Source organism: Belonocnema kinseyi, chromosome 8 (genome assembly GCF_010883055.1).
Source record: "Belonocnema kinseyi isolate 2016_QV_RU_SX_M_011 chromosome 8, B_treatae_v1, whole genome shotgun sequence".
Classification (NCBI taxonomy): domain Eukaryota; kingdom Metazoa; phylum Arthropoda; class Insecta; order Hymenoptera; family Cynipidae; genus Belonocnema; species Belonocnema kinseyi.
Window position 1 is genome coordinate 7,901,159 of NC_046664.1, and position 21,187 is coordinate 7,922,345.

Genomic DNA, 21,187 nt, shown 5'->3' on the forward strand with positions numbered 1-21,187 from the left:
ATCAAAAAATGAGTTTTCAACAAAATACTTAAATTTTCAACCAGAGAGAATTTTTTAAACTAAAATTAACCATTTTTGACTGGAATAGTTCAATTTAATTTCTTTATTATCATTTTTATTCATAAAAATTCATAATATTAAAATATATTATTATTTATTATTATTTAATTAATAGTTAAATTTGTTCCTTTAAAAAGTCAAATATGACGTATCATCAACTGAAGAAATGATTTAAAATTCACCAAATTAGACGAACTTTTATCCGAATAGTTAAATTCTCAACCAAAAAGATTAATTTTTTACCAAATGATATTGCAGTTAAAAAATAAAATTCCAACAAAAAAAAAACGATTTTTCAACTAAATATCTAAATTTTCTACAAAGAAGATGAATTTCTAACTAAAATGAAGAATCTTTAAAAATTAAATGATTTTATAGCAGAATTTTTTAATTTTTATAAAAATAGATAAACTTTTAACAAAACAGTTAAATCTTCCACCAGGAGGATTAATTTCGAACAAAAAATGACTTTTTAAAAAAATACTTAAATTTTCAACCAAAGAAAAATTTTTTAACTATAATCAACAATTTACAACTAGAATAGTTAAATTTTCGTTTAAAAAGTCAAATTTCAACCAACAAATACTGTTTTTTTAAACAAAATAGTTAAATTTTCCATAAGGTAGATAAATTGTCAACTAAAATGGCGAAATTTCAACTAAAAAAATTACACTTCTAAAATTTCACGAAATTATATGAACTTTTAATCAATTAGTTAAATAGTTAAAATAAAATAATAAAATTTTAAATAGTCAAAAAAAAGGAGAATCCTTTTTCAGAAATACACGCATTATTTTAAGAGATGGTACGTATTCAAATTTTTTTTAGGAAGAAAACGAATTTTTAACAAAATTCAATAATTCTCAACGAAAAAATTGAATTTTCAACTAAAAAGCAGAACATTTCAGCAGTAAAATTAATTTACTAACAAAAAAGACGAATTATCAATACAATTCCAGAATTGCCAGCCGAAAAGTTGAATTTTTAAGAAATAAATAAATTATAAAAAAATGACCCAATTTTTAAGAAAGCATTACAACTTTAAAACCGAGTTGTTAAATTTTTAACCAAGGAGATAAATTTTTAAACAAAAAGATTAATTTTGTATGGAAAAAAAAGGAATTTCTAACAAAATTCAAGAATTCTCAACCAAAAAGTTAAAATTTCAACTAAAAAGGCTGATTTTTCAACTACAAAGGATGAATTTTTTAACCAAAGGATTAGTTTACTACCAAAAAATACAAATTTCTAAAAAAATTGAAGAGTATTTAAATAAACAATTGAAGTTTCAGCCAAAACTATAAATTTTTAAGGAAAATATTAATTTGCTACTAAAAAGACGCATTTTTCATAAAATTCAAGAATTCTCAACCATGAAGTTAAATTTTTAACTAAAAATGTAAATTTTTAAACCAAAAGATTAAGTTTCTACCAAAAACATTCATCATCTGCAGACGCACTAAACACGTTATTACATGTACTTTTAGAATAAAATTGTTAAATTTTCAATAAAATCAATCAAATTTTCAACAAAAGATCATTTTTTAAACAAAAGTTAATTTACGACCAAAACATTGAGTATTTAACGCAGTGGTTGAATTTTCAATTTGAATAAAAATATTTTTAGAAACAAATAAATTTTCGACAAATTACGTCAACCTCTAATCAAATAATTAAATTTTTAACCAAAACGTATTTTTATTTTAAATTTAAAATGGAATTGCCAAATTTCCAGTTTAAAAAATGAACTTTGAATGCAGTTCCGAAAGTTTTGTTGCTGTTTCTAACTCCTTTAATTTTTCTTAACCTGATAAGGGTGCTATATGAGTACAAAAACTTTGGTGACTATTATTTACAAATGCTTTATTTTTATTTCACGTTTGACATTTAAAAATTGTAAATAATATTCACTAACGTTTCGGTACACATACAGCATCCTTATCAAGGTAAGCAAAATTTTATCAGGTTGGGACAGCAACGAAACAAAGATGCTCTTTCTGTGATCCCTGACGATCAAAGAGACAGCATCGTTCTTTCGTTGTTGTTCTTGCATGTTCAAATTTCTCTTTTCGAGATAAGGATGCTTTATGAGTACCAAAACTTCTATGATTATTGTTTGCAAATATATTTTTATTATGATTTGTTAATAATAAAAATAAAAAGAAGAAAACAAATTTTAAAAAGAGAAGGAAGGGGATTTGGTTGGTTGCCTTCTGATTCTTCTTTCCACTTTTTTATTTTCGTCAAAAAATTTTTTTCTTTTCAAGGATTTTTTTTTAAGAGGGTCTTTTTTAAATTACAATACATTATTTTTATTATTTATAATCTTGATTGGAAGTCCTGAAAGTCCTGCACCATCTCAGGCACAACGATTTAAGGTCAAAGTCAGTCTGCGGTGGGTGTCCTCAGCATCAGTCCTCTCTGATGGAAACCCATTAAGAGTTAAGACTCTTTCGGTCCTTTCACCCACAGCCACAAATCATAGGCTTTAATGGAACGATAAATTTGTATTCACGCTGTTAACTCCAGTGAGCGCCTTTAAATCGAATTCACCAACCCGCGTGAATGAGGATCAGAAGCACTAATGGCTGATCATTATTTCGTCTGTACTTTAGGACGTATATTAAAGTCAGCGAGGGGTAAAAGATTCGTATCCTGGAAAACACTAGAATTTTTTTATAGTCTCTTTAAGTCGAGTACCTATCTGTACCAGCTCTGAGGAATTTACGATTCTCGTTCATCTTTCTTCATCCGTTTTAATCAAACATCACCCTTGCCTCGTTTGTTTCTTGATATACAGCTCAGATTTTATTGAGAAAAATAACTTGATGAAATGGAGCGTGAAAAAAATGATACAGGTTTATTAAGTTGTAATAATTCCCATTGGTATTGATATCATGATTTACAGAAATCTGTATTAACATCAGAGGTAGTTACTATCGATCAGTGTAGATGTCATACCACAATCTGTGAAAATATAAATCAAAACAATCGATCAAGTTAACTCTTCAGATAACAGAAATTACTCAACGTAATTCCTGGCTAGATGGAAAATACCTTTTTTTAAATTTTGGAATAAAATTTTTCTGAAAAAAGATCTTCTCAATTCGCTCCACTGTGAATCGAGCCACAAAAGTTCCGATTGCCGGGCGGGTGCTTGTCCAATCAAGCTATTAGAGAGATTCTCAGTGGAGAGAAATGAGAAGATCTTTTCACAGAAAAATTCAATTTATAAAATTTATTTTCCATCTATTCAGAAATGACGATAAGTAGTTTCTGTTGTATAAAGAATTATCTTGATCGATTGTTTTAATTTCTATTTTTACAGATTGTGGAATGACATCTACACTGATCGATGATAACTATATTTGATGATAATACAGATTACTTTCAATTACTCGTATCATCAATGTGACACCTGGTAAATGTTATTCCATAATCGGTGAAAATAGAAATCAAGTTAACTCTTTAAATAACAGAAATTACTGAACATCATTTCTGACGAGATGGAAAATAAATTAAACAATTTTTTAAATTAAATTTCTCTGAAAAATGTCTACGCACTTCGCTCAACTAGGAATTGAACCACGGAAGTTCCGATTCCCTGACGGTCGCTTTTCCAATTAAACTATTAGAGAGGTTCCCAGTGGAGCGATATGAGAAGATCTTTTCACAGAAAAATTAAATTTATTAATTACTTAAATTTATTTTCCATCTAGTCAGAAATGACGGTAAGTAGTTTCTATTGTATAAAGAATTATCTTGATCGATTTTTTTATTTCCATTTTTACAGATTGTGGCATGACATCTACACAGATCGATGGTAACTACATTTGATGACAATACAGATTCCCTTAAATTACTCGTGCCATCAATGTGGCACCTGGTAGACGTCATTCCACAATCTGTAAAAATAGAAATCAAAACAATCGATCAAGTTAACTATTCAGATAACAGAAATTACTTAAAGTAATTTCTGACTAGATAGAAAATACCTTTTTTTAAAGAATTTTTCAGTTTTCCATAAAATGTGTGAACTTTGAACCAAATTGTTCAATTTGTAAAAAAATATATTAACTTTCAACCAAATAAAAGACGCATTTTTAGCAAATAAGTTGCATTTTAAACAAAAGAGATAAATTTTTAAACAAAAGAAACGAATTTTTAACTAAAATCATGAATCTTGAACTGAAATATTAAGTTTTTAGTTTAAAAATTAAATTTCAACAAAAAAAGAACGATTTAAAAAAATGGTTAAATTTTTAAAGAAGGAGGATACTTTAATGAAAATTGTTTAATTTGCAACAAAGCAGATTAATTTTTCGCGAAATAATTGAATTTCCAACCAAGAAGATTAATTTTTTACCTAAAAACGCGAATTTTTAACAAAATAAATTTTCAATGAAATACTTGACTTATCAATGGAAATTGATAAGTTTTGAACAAAAATGGAAAAATTGCGTTTTCAATTAAATTAGTTAATTTTCACCCATAGAAATGAATTTTCAATAAAATATTTAAATTCTTACTCCAGGAGGTAAATTTAAAATTTCTAAAATGAATCTTCAACCAAAATAGTTAAGTTTTTAGTTCAAAAATGGAATTAAAAAAAAAATAACGATTTTAAAAAAATTTGTTAAATTTTCAAAGAAGGAGGATACTTTTTCACAAAACTGTTTAATTTTCAATAAATAAGATAAATTTTAAACCAAATAATTAAGTTTTCAATCAAATAATTGACTTATTAACGAAAAGTGATCAGGTTTGAACTAAAATTCGAAAAATTACATTTTCAATTAAATTAGATATTTCTTACTAGAATTGTCAATCAAGAAGCTTAACTTTATACTAAAAAGGGCAATTTTTTAGCAAAATACATACAAAATCAACAAAATAGTTGAACTCAAAAAATAAATTTTCATTTAAAAAGTTGAATATTCACCTAGAAGATGAATTTAGGACCCAAAATGGCGAATTTTTAAAAAAGTACATAAATTTTCAACCAAACACTTGACTTATCAGCGAAAAGCGACAAGTTCTGAACTAAAAATTAAAAATTATATTATATAATTTTTACCCACAAAACATTAGTTTTTAATAAAATATTTAATTTTGTAACCAATGAGATAAATTTTCAACTTTTAAGATGAATCTTTAACTGAAATAGTTCAGTTTTTTCTTTAAAAACGAAATTTTAGCAAAAAACATATTCCATTTATTCAGTTATTTTACACACAAAAAAATAAATTTTCAATAAGTTATTTAAATTTCTAACAAAGGAGATAAATTTTCATCTTTGGTAATGAATGTTTAACTAAAATAGTAAAATTTGCAGTTTAAAAATTAAATTTCAGCAGAGAAACAATGATTTTTCTATAAAATTTTTTAATTTTTTAAGAAAGAGAATACTTTGTAACAAAATTGTTTAATTTTAAACAGAGTAAATTAATTTCTAACCAAATAGTTGAATTCACAACCAAGAAGTTTAAACTGAATAAGACGAATTTTAAATGAACTACTTGACTTATGATCTAAAAAAGATCAATTTTTAACCAAAAAATGAAGATGCACATTTTAAATTTACTAACTAAATTTTTCACTTGAAGAATCTGATTTTTCCAAACAGGGAATGAATTTTTTACAAATTCGTTAGATTAAAAAAAGCCGAAGTTTGGGCAACTCAGAGATCAAGCAAAAGGATAAATTTTGTACTAATAAGGTAATAATTTTCTACAAAAAACAGATGAATTTTTATTAAAATACAAATTTTTTTAAACAAAATAGTTGAAATTGTAAAAAAATAATTTGAGTTTTTAGTTTGAAATATTAATTTTTAACGAAAAATGAATTTTTCAGAAATAAAGTTTATAGTTATTTTTTGTTTAAGAAAATTAGTTTTCTACTAACAAAATAAAAAGATTTTTTACAATAAAGATAATTTTTTAATGAAAGAAATTATTTTATCTATTAAAATGGTTGAATTTTCAACTTAAAGAGACTGAATAGAACTAAATAGTTAAATTTTCAATAAAAAATATGAATTTGCCATACAAAAATTAATTTTTAATCCAGTAGTTTAATGCTCTACCAAATGGTTGTTTCTGCAAACCAAATAGGTACATTTTCACTGGCAGAAATTAATTGTCAACCTGTAAATATAAATTTTTAATAAAAAAATATTTTGTGACCCAGCACTTGAATTTTCAAATAAAATGAGTTCTCTTCAACTAAAAAAAATAATAAAAAAACAATAGTGTTATGTAAAGTAGATTAATTCTAAATCAAGTAGTTGATTTTTTTAACAAAAGAATTAATTTTTAACGAAAAATGTAATATTTTAGAAAAAAAGATTTTAATTTATAATAAAAAAAAATTGAATATAACCAAGAAAAATAGTTAAATTTTCAATAAAATATATAAAATACTAACAAAAAATACGAGTTTTCAACCAGAAAGGTAAATTTTTTCCAGAAGAAAATTAATTTTCCACCAAAGACCTGAATCTTCAACTTGAATGGTTCACCATACAAAAAAAATATATCAAGAAAGATTTCATCATTTAATCTTACAGTTGAGATTTGTAACAAAAAATTTATTTTTCAACTAGGAAGGTGAATTGTCTAGAAAAAATATATTGGTTCGAATTTTTAAAAACAAAAACAACAAAAAACAATGAACTCAGTTTAAATCACACGGAGAGACTTTCTATATCAATATTTGATTTATTCTAAATATCCCTCTTCCAACTCAATAAAAGCGTTATAAAAAAAGTTTTTTTTTGAAAATATAGATTGCAATGAATTTAGATCATTTAAAGCGTATAAGGTAAGACGGATTCACATAGCCTTACTGATTAATCCAGTGAGTCAGTTTGGTATAAAATATCAAAAATCTAATTGAAATTTTTATCAAACTTTTTTTTTTATCAAAATAATCAATTCTTTCCTTAAACACAATAAAAATCTTAAAAATAAAAAAACGGCTTCTTACAATTAAAAAAAAACTATATCTCTTCCAACTCAATGAAAACTTTACAAACATAAAATGTACTGTGAATTTGACAAAAATTAGAATTTTATCATTTCAAGGTAGATAAAAATGTTAAAAATACAATACTTCACATTTTTCCACACAATGAAAATGTAAATCTAAAAAAAGTTCCTCTTGCAATTGGAAAGAAATTAAATACCAAAATTAATTTTATTTTTTTCTATTTTGGTCGTTTCAAATTAATAATTTGCAATTGTTACTTAACGTCGCAATAACAATTGTAGCGTTGATAGTTTAAATGTTGAACTCTGAAATTTTTACCATTCAAGGCTTTCTATTTCAAAAGATTCAGTTTAAAATTGTTTACTTTTGAATATTTGATGTATAATTGCTCACTCGGGCATTTTATTCATTAAAATTTTTCGATCTGAATAGGTTGAAAATTTAATATCTTCGACTGAAAAAATATTTGAATAGGATTTTAAATAAAATAAAATTTTTTAATTAATAAATATATTAATTTTAAGTTATTTTCACATTTAAAATTAGTTTATAAAGTTTGAATCACACATGTCAATTTGCTTAATTATGAAGGATATCGTATTTTTAAATTCTTCCAATGAAAAATTTACGTTTAAAAATGAATGTAATTAAAACAGTTAACAACTAAACTTAACATGAAAAAAATGTTGAAATCGAATTTATTTTTAATTGAATTATATTATGTGATATTTGTAATGTTCCAAGTGATTTGAGAGATGGTTTTTCTAAAAACTTGGGCTTAAAGTAAATTAAATTAAATTAAATTAAATTCTTGGCTTATTTTTAGTTTGAATCGTAAAAAGTGGCATTGAAAATAAATCCGAGGTGCAGAAATAAATTTAATATACATTTGATATAATAGAGTTGAACATAGTGTAGAAAAGTTTCTATCTTCGTCAAAATAGAGTGCGAAGCACGAGAGGCGTAATGAAAATGTATTCGTTAAAGCTGAAAGAGCTTTAACAAAAGAGAATTCACAATCGCCAATCTAAGTTGACAATGCTTTGACCTTTAATTTTAAAAGGCCTGCAGTAGGCAGATTTTTTATTTTTGTTAAAGGTTAATCAAAGTATTTTGTGTTTGTATTTATTTATGATAAATATTTCCATTAAAATAACTTGAAAGTGGATGTTAATTTATATTATTATTATTATTTTATTTTATTTTAACACTATTTCGTTAACACCTTCATTATTTTTGAAAAATCTTAAAGAGTGTGGGGAAATATTACTGTTTTGAATTTTTTTTTCTACCTAATCCTGGTCCGAGGTACCTTTACTAGAATTAAATCGTATACGATTCCCTGCTTAGCCGAAAAAACTAAATGTTCTGCCTGTTAAAGTTGCAAAATGGCCTTTAAAAGTCAATTTGAGGGAGTGATTTTTTTAAAATAAAAAATTATATTTTTAGTAAAATAACTTATCGCATAGGCACCGCTTAAGGAATTCACCGGTAAAAGAAATAAAGAAGACTCAATTTCGTATTGATAAAAAAAGAAGACCATAATTCCAGCGCTATTATAGAGTTTTTTTTATTTACTTAAAATCGAGTCTAATCTGATTTATTTGAAAGCGCCTTCCTCTATCGATGTTCAAAAAATGAACTATTTTATTATTTTTATTATTATATTACTATATAATTTTTTTATTTCTTATTATTTAATAAATTTTTCATTATTATTTATGCATTATTATATTACATTTTTATTATTTTTATATTAAAAGTAGCCTTATTAAGACGTTAATGAGGTCTTTCACACTTTCCTTCATATACTTTGGTCTTATTCCCCTCCCCTCACTTCACCCTTTGCCCTCTATTTCCTAACCTCGTCCTCATCCAATTAATTTCACCCACCCCCTCTTATTTCACATAATTTCCCATAATTCCATTCCCATGGTTTCTCTTAACTTTCCCTACTACCCCTGCCATCACTTCCCTTCCTTGAAAAAAGCACAATAAACTGAAGGACACCCGACCGGAACGAAAAGGGTTTCTATCCATTACAAAAATATTATACATAGAACATTCAATTTTTTCAGTTCTGCAGCGGATTTTATAAGCTTCAATTTAGGTACACGTTCTTTGAACCTGGGAAGTTGAATCAGGGAGTCGATGAGATATAGGAAAATTCAGGGGAAGTGAAAGAACGAAAAGTATGGGAAGTAAGTGGTGGGCGAAAAGGAGAAGTAAGGGGACGGTAAAAAAGGAAGTGAGAAGGAGACGTTCTGAGGCGGAGGGGAACTAACGTCAGCGAGGAAAGGAAACGCTTAAAAGGAAAAAATGAGGAAGTGAGGGTAGAACTATTATGGGAAGTAAGTGTAGGAAAAGCAGGTCGACTGCGAAGAGGACAAGTAGGGGAGTGAGAAGTAGGGGAAGTAAGTAGGAAAGTGATAAGTGAGGCGAAAGGGAAGTAAGGGTTTCTAGGGAAGGAAAAGTTTGAAAGAAGAAGTTAAGGAAGTGAGGGGAAGAGAATTATGGACAAGTAAGGTAGTGAAAAGAAGAAGTGGAAGAAAAGATGTGAAAAGTAGGTAAGTAGGTGCAGTGAGAAAAGTGTAAGTAGGAACGTGATGAGGAGGGTAAGCGTAGCGAAGAAACGCTTCGCAGGGAAGGGAAAGTTGGAGGAGTTAAAGGTGAAGAAGAATGAGAAGTAAGGTAAGAGGAAGCAGGAGAATTGATAGTAGCAAGGGTAAACGACGTGGGGGAAAGTATCGGAACTAGGTCAAGGGAATGACGGAACAGTGAGTAGTTTAAAGTTAGGGAGGTGGAAGGGATAGTAAATGTAGGAAAAACAAGATCAATAAGGGGAGGACAAATAGGCTAGTTAGAAGGAGGAGAAGTAGAAGGAGATATAGGGAAAGTAGGTGCAGCGTGGAGCGTGTAATTAGGGATGTGATGAGCGAGGCGAAAGGGAAATAAGGGTTGCGAGGGCAGGAAACGTTTGAAAGCAGAAGTAAAGGAAGTGAGGGGTGTGAGAAGTTAGTGAAGAGAAAGCAGGGGAATTGAGAGTAGCAAGAGGAAACGATGTGGGGGGAAGTATGGAAACTGGTGAAGGTAATGACGGAACATTAAGGGGTTGAAAATTAGGGAGGTAGAAAGGACGGTAAGTATAGGTAAAGCAGGATCACTAAATGGTTGACAAGTAGGAACGTGAGAAGGAGGGGAAATAGAAAAAGAGATAGGGAAAGTAGGCTAGTAGGTAAGTGAGTGCAGTGAGGAGACTGAAAGTAGGGAAGGGGTCAGGAGGGTAGGGGTAGCGAGGAGAGGTGCCGCAGGGAAGGGAAAGTTGGAGAAGTTAAAAGAGGAGAAGTACGGGAAATAAAAAAAGTTGAAGCAGGAAAATTGAGAGTAGCAAGAGTAATCAACGTGGGGGGAAATATGGGAACTATATGAAGGGAAACACAAGGCAATTAGGAGTAGAAAATTTGGGAGCTGGAAAGGACGAAAAGCAGGGGAACTGAGAGGAGAGATGTTGCGGAACTGATGTGGAGGAGAATTGAAGGTTTGAAGAGGCATGGAAGTAGGTGAGGGGCTTGATATTCGGAGATGCAAAAAGTGAGAAACGATTTGAGGGGATGATACTATATGACCGTATGAAGAGTGGCAGTGATGAGTGGAGGGGGGAAGTTTTCGATCACTTAATTAACGACTCCATAGGATTTTGACTGATTTTGATAATTATTTTTCAGTGATTTTAGAATATTTTGATTTTCTGTTTCAGATGGCGAGTATAGAGGTCTCGCTGTCGACTACCCCACGGCGGAAGAAGGGTGGAAGTATTTCCGGGGGCATGACCTCGCCTGCAAGTCATCGCAATCGGGACCACTATAAAGAATTAGACACTCTTCGTGTTGCTCTGAGAGATAAAGAAAATATCATACAAACGTAAGTGATGCACTTAAAATTTATTTTTTATTTGCCGTGATCAATACGTCCCCCTTCCTATTCCTCCCTAATTAATTCATTTTGCGAGAAGAAATTTCTTCTCATCTAACAGTAAACATTCATTTTCACCCCCCCTCCCCCAATCATGAAAATTTAGTATTTTATTGAATTAATTACATAATTAAGAAATGTTGGGAGTAATATTTTTTTCACTGTGGATATTTTGCAATAATGTAAACAATTTTCATTTGTTTAAACCATTTTTTTATTGCTGTAAATCTTGAAATGTGACTATATTCTGGAACTGATGAAAGTGTTATTAAATTTTAAAAGTGATATTTTTTAAAAAGGATATTGGACAATTATTTAAATAATTTGCATCTGTTCAAACCTTGTCAGAAATATGTATTTTTATGTTAAATGTAACTGCTTTTTATTTCAAGCTTACAAATTTTTAAATTAAAAATTCCATTATCTGTTTGGAATTTTCTTTTTTTTGTTGAAAATTCATTTTTTGTTTTTGATCATAATTGTTAATTTAGAATTTTCACTAAAAATAAAATTTTAAAGATTTTAGCTTAAAAAAAATATTTAAGCAAAGAATCTATTCTCAATAAATAATTATCAAAAGAAATAAATTTTTAATAAATATGATGAATCTCAGGCGAACAAACAATTTGTACCTGCTATGCGAATCTTCAACGAAAAAAATAAATTTTTAATTGATAAGATAATTGTTCACTCAAACAAGTCAAATTTTCAACAAAATACATTAACTTTCATCTGAAAAAAAATATAACCATAAATGAAAAAGTCAGTTGATATTGTAACAAAAAAATATTTTTAAATGAATCAAAAACATTTGACCAATACAGATTAATTTTCAACAAGAAATTGAATTTTCAATCATGAAACATTTTTTCAGACAAGAAAGGAAAAATTGGATCGAGATTGTTAAATTTAAAAAAAAAAAAACAAATTTCACTAAAATAGGTGAACTTTCATCCAAAGACATGGACTTTCAACTAGAATTATGAATTTTTAGCCCCAAAAATAAATTTTAAGTCAAACTGGTTTCAATTTTAATCAAGAAGTTAAATTTTTAACCAAATAGTTGAATTTTTGCACTAAAAAAATTATTTATCAACCAAAAATGAATGTTGAATGACAACAACAAAATTTGTAACAAATAAAAATAAAATAATAAACCTTAAACCAACAAAAAATTCATCATTTTAGTTGAAATTTTCATTTCTTTTGTTTGAAACATTATTTCATTTGGTTGAAAATTTATCTACATTTTTTTTTTAAATTCGCTTTTTTGGTTGATTTAAAATAAACAACCCTTTTAGTTTGGAAAAATTCATTATTTGATAGATAACTCATTTTTTTAGGTTAAAAATGTTAATTGTAAATTATTAATTATTAAAAATATTCATCAAAGGAAAATGTTTGTTTTAAATAAAATAGTTTATTTTCAGCAACAGGAATATATTTATAACTGAATTGAGAAAGCTTAGAAATAAAAATCAATTTTGAAACAGCTTTTCAACCATGAAAAAAATGAATTTTAAATCAACAAGAATAATTTCCTACCAAAAAAAGATAAAATTTTTAACAAAATCTTTAAATAAAATAAAAACAAAATATTTATCTAAAAAGGATAAAATTTCAACCAAGAATGAACAAAAAATTTACATTTTTTTATATAAAAAAAATATATATTTCTTCTTAAAGAGATGAATTTTAAAACGAAAGAGACAAAAATTCTCAACATAGAATGTAACAGTTCAAATTGTAAATAACAAATATTTAAAGACTGATATAAAACTGTTGAATTGAACCAAAACAGCCAATTTAAAACACAGGAATAAAAAAAATTGTTTTAATAAAATAGGTAAAGATTCATCCAAGGAGATGAATTTTTATCTAGAATAATTAATCTTCAATCACAAAAATAAATTCTTAACAAACTAATTCACTTTCAATCAAGAAATGAAATTTTCAACTAAATAGTTGAGATTTAAACTGATAAAGTTAATTTATTAACCAAAAAGCGGATATTCCCATTTTCAAATAAAAAGATTAAATTTAAACTAAAAAAGATAAATTTCTAACAAAAAATTATATAGTTAATTTTACAACTAAAGAAATAAATTTTAAAATAAAATGATAAATTCGAGGATAAATGTTAAACGAAAAGAAAGTTTCATCATAAAAAAATAATCATCAAAAAATAAATTCTTAACAAACTAATTCTACTTTCAATCAACAAAATACATTTCCAACTGAATCATTTAATTTAACCCAAAAGTGTATAGACACATTTTCAGATAAACAAAATAAATTTTTAACAGCAAAGAAATAAATTTTCAAATAAAAAGATTAATTTTTAACAAAAAATGAAATACTTAATTTTTTAACCAAAGAAATAAATTTTCAAATAAAATAATACATCTTAAACGAAAAAAAGATTCATAATTTAAGTTAAACATTTCATTTGTTTTGGCTGCGAATTTATTATGTTTGTTAAAAATTAATCCATTTTTTTTAATTCATCTTTGATGGTTGAATTCAATGTAGAAAATAAAATATTTTACTTGCAGTTCAACTTTTAACCAAGAAATTAAATTTTCAATTGAATGGTCGAATTTTTAACTAATAAAGATAATTTATTAACCAAAAAGTGGATAGTCACATTTTCGGATAAAAAAATCAATGTTTAACAACAAAGAAATAAATTTTCGTATAAAAAGATTAATTTTAAACCAAAAAAGATGAATTTTCAACAAAGAATGAAATAGTTCAATTTTACACCAAAGAAATAAATTTTCAAATGAAAGAATAAATTTTAAACCCAAAAAAGTTTCATTGTTTTGTTTGATAATTTTATTTATTTTGGCTGTAATTTTATATCTTTTGGTTAAAAATGTATCTTTTTTTAATTCGTATTTATTGGTTGAGTTCAATGTATACAATAAATTCTAAACTAAATATTTGAATTTTTAAATCGTCAAAATAATTTATTGACTAAAAAGTGGATAGTCACATTTTCAGATAAAAAATGAATTTTTATCAACAAAGAAATAAATTTTCAAAGAAAAGGATTAATTTCAAACTAAAAAAGACCAATTTTCAAGCAAAGAAATAAATTCTCAAAAAAAAGATTAATTTCAAATTGAAAAAAAATCAATTTTCAAATAAAATTATAAATCTTCAACAAAAAAAAAATAATTTTTTTACAAACTATTCCAACTTTCAATCCAGAAATGAAATTTTCAACTAAATAGTTGAGTTTTAAACTGATAAAGTTAATTTATTATTCAAAAAGTGGATAGTCAAATTTTCAGATAAAAAATGAATTTTTAACAACGCAGAAATAAATTTTCAAATAAAAAGATTAATTTTAAATTAAAAAAGATGAACTTTTAACAAAAACTGAAATTTTTAATGTTTCAACTTAAGAAAAAAAAAATTAAAATAAAGTAATAATTGTTAAACCAAAAAAAGTTTCAATATTTTGGTTGCAACTTTTATTTCTTTTGGCTGCAGATTTATTTATTTTGGTTAAAAATTTACTTTATTTTTAATGCGTCTTTGTTGGTTAAATTCAATGTATAAAATAAAATTTTAACTTGGAATTCAACTTTCAACCAAGAAAGTAAATTTGCAACTTTACAGTTAAATTTTTAACTTATAAATATAATTAATCAATCGAAAAGTGAATATTCACATTTCCAGATAAAAAATGAATTTTCAAATAAAATAATAAATCCTAAACCAAAAAAATGTTCATAATTTTGTTTGAACTTTTTTTTTAATTCTTCTTTGATGGTTGAATTCAATATATGAAATAAATTTTCTACTTGTAGTTTAAATTTCCACTAAGATAGTAAATTTTCAACTGAATAGTTGAATTTTCAACTGAATAGTTGAATTTTCAACTGATAAAAATATTTTATTAACCAAAACGTGGATAGTCACATTTTCAGATAAAGATGAATTTTTAGCAACAAAGAAATAAATTTACAAAGAAAAATATTAATTTCAAACTAAAAAAGTTCAATTTTCAAACCAAGAAATAAATTTTCAAATGAAATAATAAATCCCAAACCAAAAAAAGATTTATAATTTTGTTTGAACATTTTATTTCTTTTGGCTGCAAATCTATTTCTCTTTGTTGAAAATTTATCTGTTTTTTTTTTTTAATTCGTCTTTGTTGATTGAATTCAATGCATAAAATAAATTTGTAACTTATAGTACAATTTTGAACCAAGTATTTGAATTTTAAATCAAAAAGACTAATTTTCAACCAATATAGACGTATTTTAAATAAGCTACGTGATTTTATAATCAAATAGTTGGATTATTTAAATGTTTAATAAAAAAAATTCATTAAAAAAAGAAAAAACTTTCGAACGGGACATTACGTAATTTATGAATGGCTCCATTTCCGGAAATGACTTTTTTCCCGTAAGAATATAAAATCTTTAATTTTTAATGAACACATGGATGAGTTATTTAAAAAAATTTAATAGCGGCTCATGTCACAATATTTGTAAGAGATGAAAATTGATTTGAAAGCAGGTAATCAAATTTGAATATATAGTGTGTCAAATGTGATCCGCCTCTTTGAAGATACGAGTATCAAGATAAAATGATTTGTTTATTATCGCATAAAAGCCTGTTTTTTTTTTTTTTTTTTTTTTTTTTTTTTTTTTTTTTGTTAATCCAAATTTATGTACCATTTGTTACCATTCGACAGACTAAAGGGACAGCTCTGTAATACATTGAGCAACCGGTTGGCATTGCGCAATGGAGCGCCGCCTCTGACTGATGCCGACAGAAAGGCCACCGAGGAACGTCTTCAAAGATTGCGCCGAGATGCCGACAATAAGAGACTCGCAATAAAAAATCTCAAGTTGGCACTCGAACGCTTAGATATCACCGAGTGAGTAGAAATCGCATTGTCGATAATACCTACTCTATCATAATGTATGCGCATTATCAGTCATTATAATTTATGGGAAATCTGTATTATCATCGTGGAAAAAAATTGTCCCCTTCTCTCCGCTGGGAATCGAACCCAGGGTCTTCCGATTGCCGGTCGGGTGCTCTACTTACTAAGCTACTGAAATTCAATTCCCTTTAAAGTGAATTTTTAATTCTAAGGCATTTTCAATTCCAAAAAAATTTAAATTTTGAAGCAACTGCTATTATGAAGCATTTTCAATTTCAAGACATTTTAATTTTCGAAAATATTTTCAATTTCAAGGCATTTTAGTTTCCAAATCATTTTCAATTCCGAAAGAACTGCATTTCCAAATCATTTTTTATTCAGAAGCATTTTAAATTCCAATGAATTTTTCAATTTCAAATATTTTCAATTTCGAAGCATTTTCAATTCCAACACATTTTCAATTTCGAAGCATTTTCAGTTCCAACACATTTTCAATTTCGAAGCATTTTCAGTTGCAAGCAATTTTCTATAGCAGGCATTTTCAATTTCAACGAATTTTCGATTCCTAGGCAATTTTAATGTAAAAAAATTTTGGATTTCGAACCATTTTAAACTCCAAGGCATTTTTATTTCTAAAGCATTTTCAATTCAGAGGCATTTTCCATTCCAAAGCATTTTCAATTTTAAGGCATTTTAAATTCGAAAGCATTTTCAATTCCAACACATTTTTCATTCCGAAGCAAATTTCTACTCCAAAGCATTTTTCATTTCATGAAAATTTCCATTCCATAATTGAAATTCAAAATAATTGTCAATTACAAGACAGTTTAAATTCAAAAGAATTTTCAATTCCAACAGATTTTTTATTACGAAGCATTTTCCAATTCCAAAACAATTTCAAATCCGAAGCATTTTTAATTCCAAAGCGTTTCCAGTTTCAAAACATTTTCAATTCCAAGAAAACTGAAATTCAAAATCATTCTCAGTTACAACACATTTTCAGTTTCGAACCTTTTGCAATTCCAAAGCATTTTCATTTCCAAAGCATTTTCAATTCCAAAATATTTTCAATTTCAAAACATTTTCAATTCCAAGGAAATTTAGATTCAAAAGCATTCTCAATTCCAACACATTTTCAATTTCGAACCTTTTTCAATTTCAAGGCATTTTCGTTTCCAAAGCATTTTTAATTCTAAGGCATTTTCAATTCCAAAACGTTTTCAATTTCAAAACATTTTCAATTCCAAGAAAATTGATATTCATAATCATTCTCAATCACAACACATTTTAAATTCGAAAGCATTTGCAATTCCAACACATTTTTTATTACGAAGCACTTTCCAATTCCAAAACAATTTCAAATCGGAAGCATTTTTAATTCCAAAGCGTTTCCAGTTTCAAAACATTTTCAATCCCAAGGAAACTGAAATTCAAAATCATTCTCAGTTACAACACATTTTCAATTTCGAACCTTTTGCAATTCCAAGGCATTTTCATTTCCAAAAGCATTTTCAATTCTAAGGCATTTTTATTTTAAGAGAATTTTCAATTTCAAAGCATTTTCAGTTCAAAGGCATTTTTCAGTTCCAAAGTATTTTAAATTCTACAAAATTTTAAAATCCGAAGTATTTTCAAATTTAAGGCATTTTAAATTCGAAAGCATTTTCAATTCCAAAACATTTTCAATTACAAGGAAATTGAAATTCAAAATTATTCTCAATTCCACACATTTCCAAATTCGAACCAATTTTAATTCCAAGGCAATTTCATTTCCAAAACATTTTCAATTATAAGGCGTTCCAACACATTTTTTATTCCGAAGCATTTTCCAATTCCAAAACAATTTTCAAATTCGAAGCATTTAAACTTGAAAGGCATTTTCAATTCCAAAACATTTTCAATTTAAAAACATTTTCAATTCCAAGGAAATTTAGATTCAAAAGCATTCTAAATTCCAATACATTTTCAATTTCGAACCTTTTTCAATTTCAAGGTATTTTCGTTTCCAAAGAATTTTTAATTCTAAGGCATTTTCAATTCCAAAACGTTTTCAATTTCAAAACATTTTCAATTCCAAGGAAATTGATATTCAAAATCATTCTCAATTACAGCACATTTTAAATTCGAAAGCATTTGCAATTCCAACACATTTTTTATTACGAAGTACTTTCCAATTCCAAAAAAATTTCAAATCGGAAGAATTTTTAATTCGAAAGCGTTTCCAGTTTCAAAACATTTTCAATTCCAAGGAAATTGATATTCATAATCATTCTCAATCACAACACATTTTAAATTCGAAAGCATTTGCAATTCCAACACATTTTTTATTACGAAGCACTTTCCAATTCCAAAACAATTTCAAATCGGAAGCATTTTTAATTCGAAAGCGTTTCCAGTTTCAAAACATTTTCAATTCCAAGGAAACTGAAATTCAAAATCATTCTCAGTTACAACACATTTTCAATTTCGAACTTTTTGCAATTCCAAGGCATTTTCATTTCCAAAGAATTTTCAATTCTAAGGATTTTAAATTCGAAAGAATTTTCAATTCCAACACATTTTTTATTCCAAAGCATTTTCCAATTCCAAAAAATTTTCAAATCCGAAGCACTTTCAATTCAAAGGCATTTTTAATTCCAAAATGTTTTCAATTTCAAAACATTTGCAATTCCAAGGAAGTTGAAATTGAAAATCATTCTCAATTACAACACATTACAATTTCGAAGCATTTTCAATTCCAAAACGTTTTCAATTTTGAAGCATTTTCATTTCAAAGGCATTTTTATTTTAAGAGGATTTTCAATTTTAAAACATTCATCCAAAAACATTACAATACCAAGGCATTTTCAATTCCAATGCATTCTAAATTCCAGCCTACTTTCCATTCCAACACATTGTCAATTTCGACGCACTTTCAATTTAGAAGCATTTTAGATTCCAAGGTATTTTTATTTCCAAAGAATTTTCAATTCTGATACATTCTCAATTTTAAAGAATTTCCAATTTCAAGATATTTTTAATTGCAAGGCATTTTTAATTTCCAAGTATTAAAAATTTTAATGAATTTTTCAATTTCAACACATTTTTAATTCCAAAGCATTTTCAATTCTAAGGCATTTTAAATTCGAATGCATTTTCAATTCCGACACATTTTTTATTCCGAAGCATTTTCCAGTTCCAAAACATTTTCAAATTCGAAGCATTTTCAATTCGAAGGCCTCTTTCAATTCCAAAACATTTTCAATTTAAAAACATTTGGAATTCCAAGGAATTTGAAATTCAAAATCATTCTCAATTCGAACACATTTTCAATTTTGAACCATTTTCAATTCCAACACATTTCCAATTGGGAAACATTTTTAATTGCAAGATATTTTATTTCTGAAACATTATAAATTCCAAAGCATTTTCTATAGCAAGGCATTTTCAATCCCAAAGAATTTTGAATTTAAGGCAGTTTCTATGTAAAAGCATTTTTAAGTACAAGGCATTTTCAATTCCAAAGCATTTTCAATTCTAAGGCATTTTAAATTCGAACGCGTTTTCAATTCCAACACATTTTTTATTCCGAAGCATTTTTCGATTCCAAGACATTTTTCATTTCAAAGCAATTTCTATTCCAAAACATTTTCAAATCCGAAGCAATTTTAATTCAAATGCTTTTTAAATTTCAAGAAAATTTCAATTTAAAAGCATTTTCATTTCCAACACATTCTCAATTTCGAATCTTTTTAAATTCCTAGGAATTTTCAATTTAAAAGCATTTTCAATTCTAAGGAATTTTCAATTGTAAAAACTTTTCAACTCCAACAAATTTTCAATTTCGAAGCATTTTAAATTCTAAAACATAATTAATTCCGAAGTATTTTCTCATTCCAAGGCATTTCGAATATTAAAACAATTTCAAGTCTAAAACATGATCAATTCCAAGGAATTTTCCATTTTCAAGCATTTTCAATTCCAAAGTATTTTAAATTCGAAAGCATTTTTAATTCCAAAGCATTTTCAATTCCGAAACATTTTCAATTCCGGGTGCAATTGCAGAATAGGGGCATGTCACCTGTTTTTTGGCTGGAAAACCAGTATTTTTTCTGCAACAAACTATTAGAATTTTTATCTGAACGATAAATAAAGCGATTTGATCGGGCAGAAGTTTGAAATTATTATTTCTTTTCTTATTAGGATTAATTAAAAATGGGTATGTCACGATATCAGAATTATCATATTTAACTCACCGTTTAGGCGCTTTTAAACATCCAAGCGGCCAGAAACACCCCTTTAGCAGGTCACAAAAATAAATTTGTCAAAACTCTACTCATTTCTAACCGATTCATTTATCATTCAACTAAAGATTCTAATAGTTTTTTGCAAAAAAAATCTTTTTCCTGTCCAAATAGAGGTGAAGCCCCTATTCTGTAATCTAACCCAATTCCGAAACATTTTCAACTTTGAAACATTTTCAATTCAAAAGAATTTTCAATTTTAAGGCATTTTCAATTCCAAGGAATATTCAGTTCCAAAGCAGTTTGAATTCTAAAGCATTTTCAATTACAAGTCGTTTTCGATTCCAAGGCATTTCCAATTCCGAAACATTTTCGACTTTGAAACATTTTCAATTCAAAAGAATTTTCAATTTTAAGGCATTTTCAATTCCAAGGAATATTCAGTTCCAAAGCAGTTTGAATTCTAAAGCATTTTCAATTACAAGTCATTTTCGATTCCAAGGCATTTCCAATTCCGAAACATTTTCGACTTTGAAACATTTTCAATTCAAAAGAATTAAAAATTTTAAGGCATTTTCAATTCCAAGGAATATTCAGTTCCAAAGCAGTTTGAATTCTAAAGCATTTTCAATTACAAGCCGTTTCCGATTCCAAGGCATTTCCAATTCCGAAACACTTTCGACTTTGAAACATTTTCAATTCAAAAGAATTTTCAATTTTAAAGCATTTTCAATTCCAAAGCAGTTTGAATTCTAAAGCATTTTCAATTACAAGCCATGTTCGATTCCAAGGCATTTCCAATTCCGAAACCTTTTCGACTTTGAAACATTTTCAATTCAAAAGAATTTTCAATTTTAAGGCATTTTCAATTCCAAGGAATATTCAATTCCAAATCAGTTTAAATTCTAAAGCATTTTCAATTACAAGTCATTTTCGATTCCAAGGCATTTCCAATTCCGAAACCTTTTCGACTTTGAAACATTTTCAATTCAAAAGAATTTTCAATTTTAAGGCATTTTCAATTCCAAGG

At 26.8% G+C, this 21,187-nt stretch overlaps 1 protein-coding gene across 1 annotated transcript in view; it reads left to right on the plus strand.

Annotated features, from left to right (window-relative positions):
- LOC117179090 overlaps window positions 1-21,187 on the plus strand; it is a 146,394-nt gene that overhangs the window by 101,927 nt on the left and 23,280 nt on the right. The window contains exons 5-6 of the mRNA XM_033370739.1: window positions 10,811-10,974; window positions 15,740-15,925. Coding sequence (XP_033226630.1) covers window positions 10,811-10,974; window positions 15,740-15,925 — 350 coding nt within the window. The remainder of the gene's footprint in view (window positions 1-10,810; window positions 10,975-15,739; window positions 15,926-21,187) is intronic.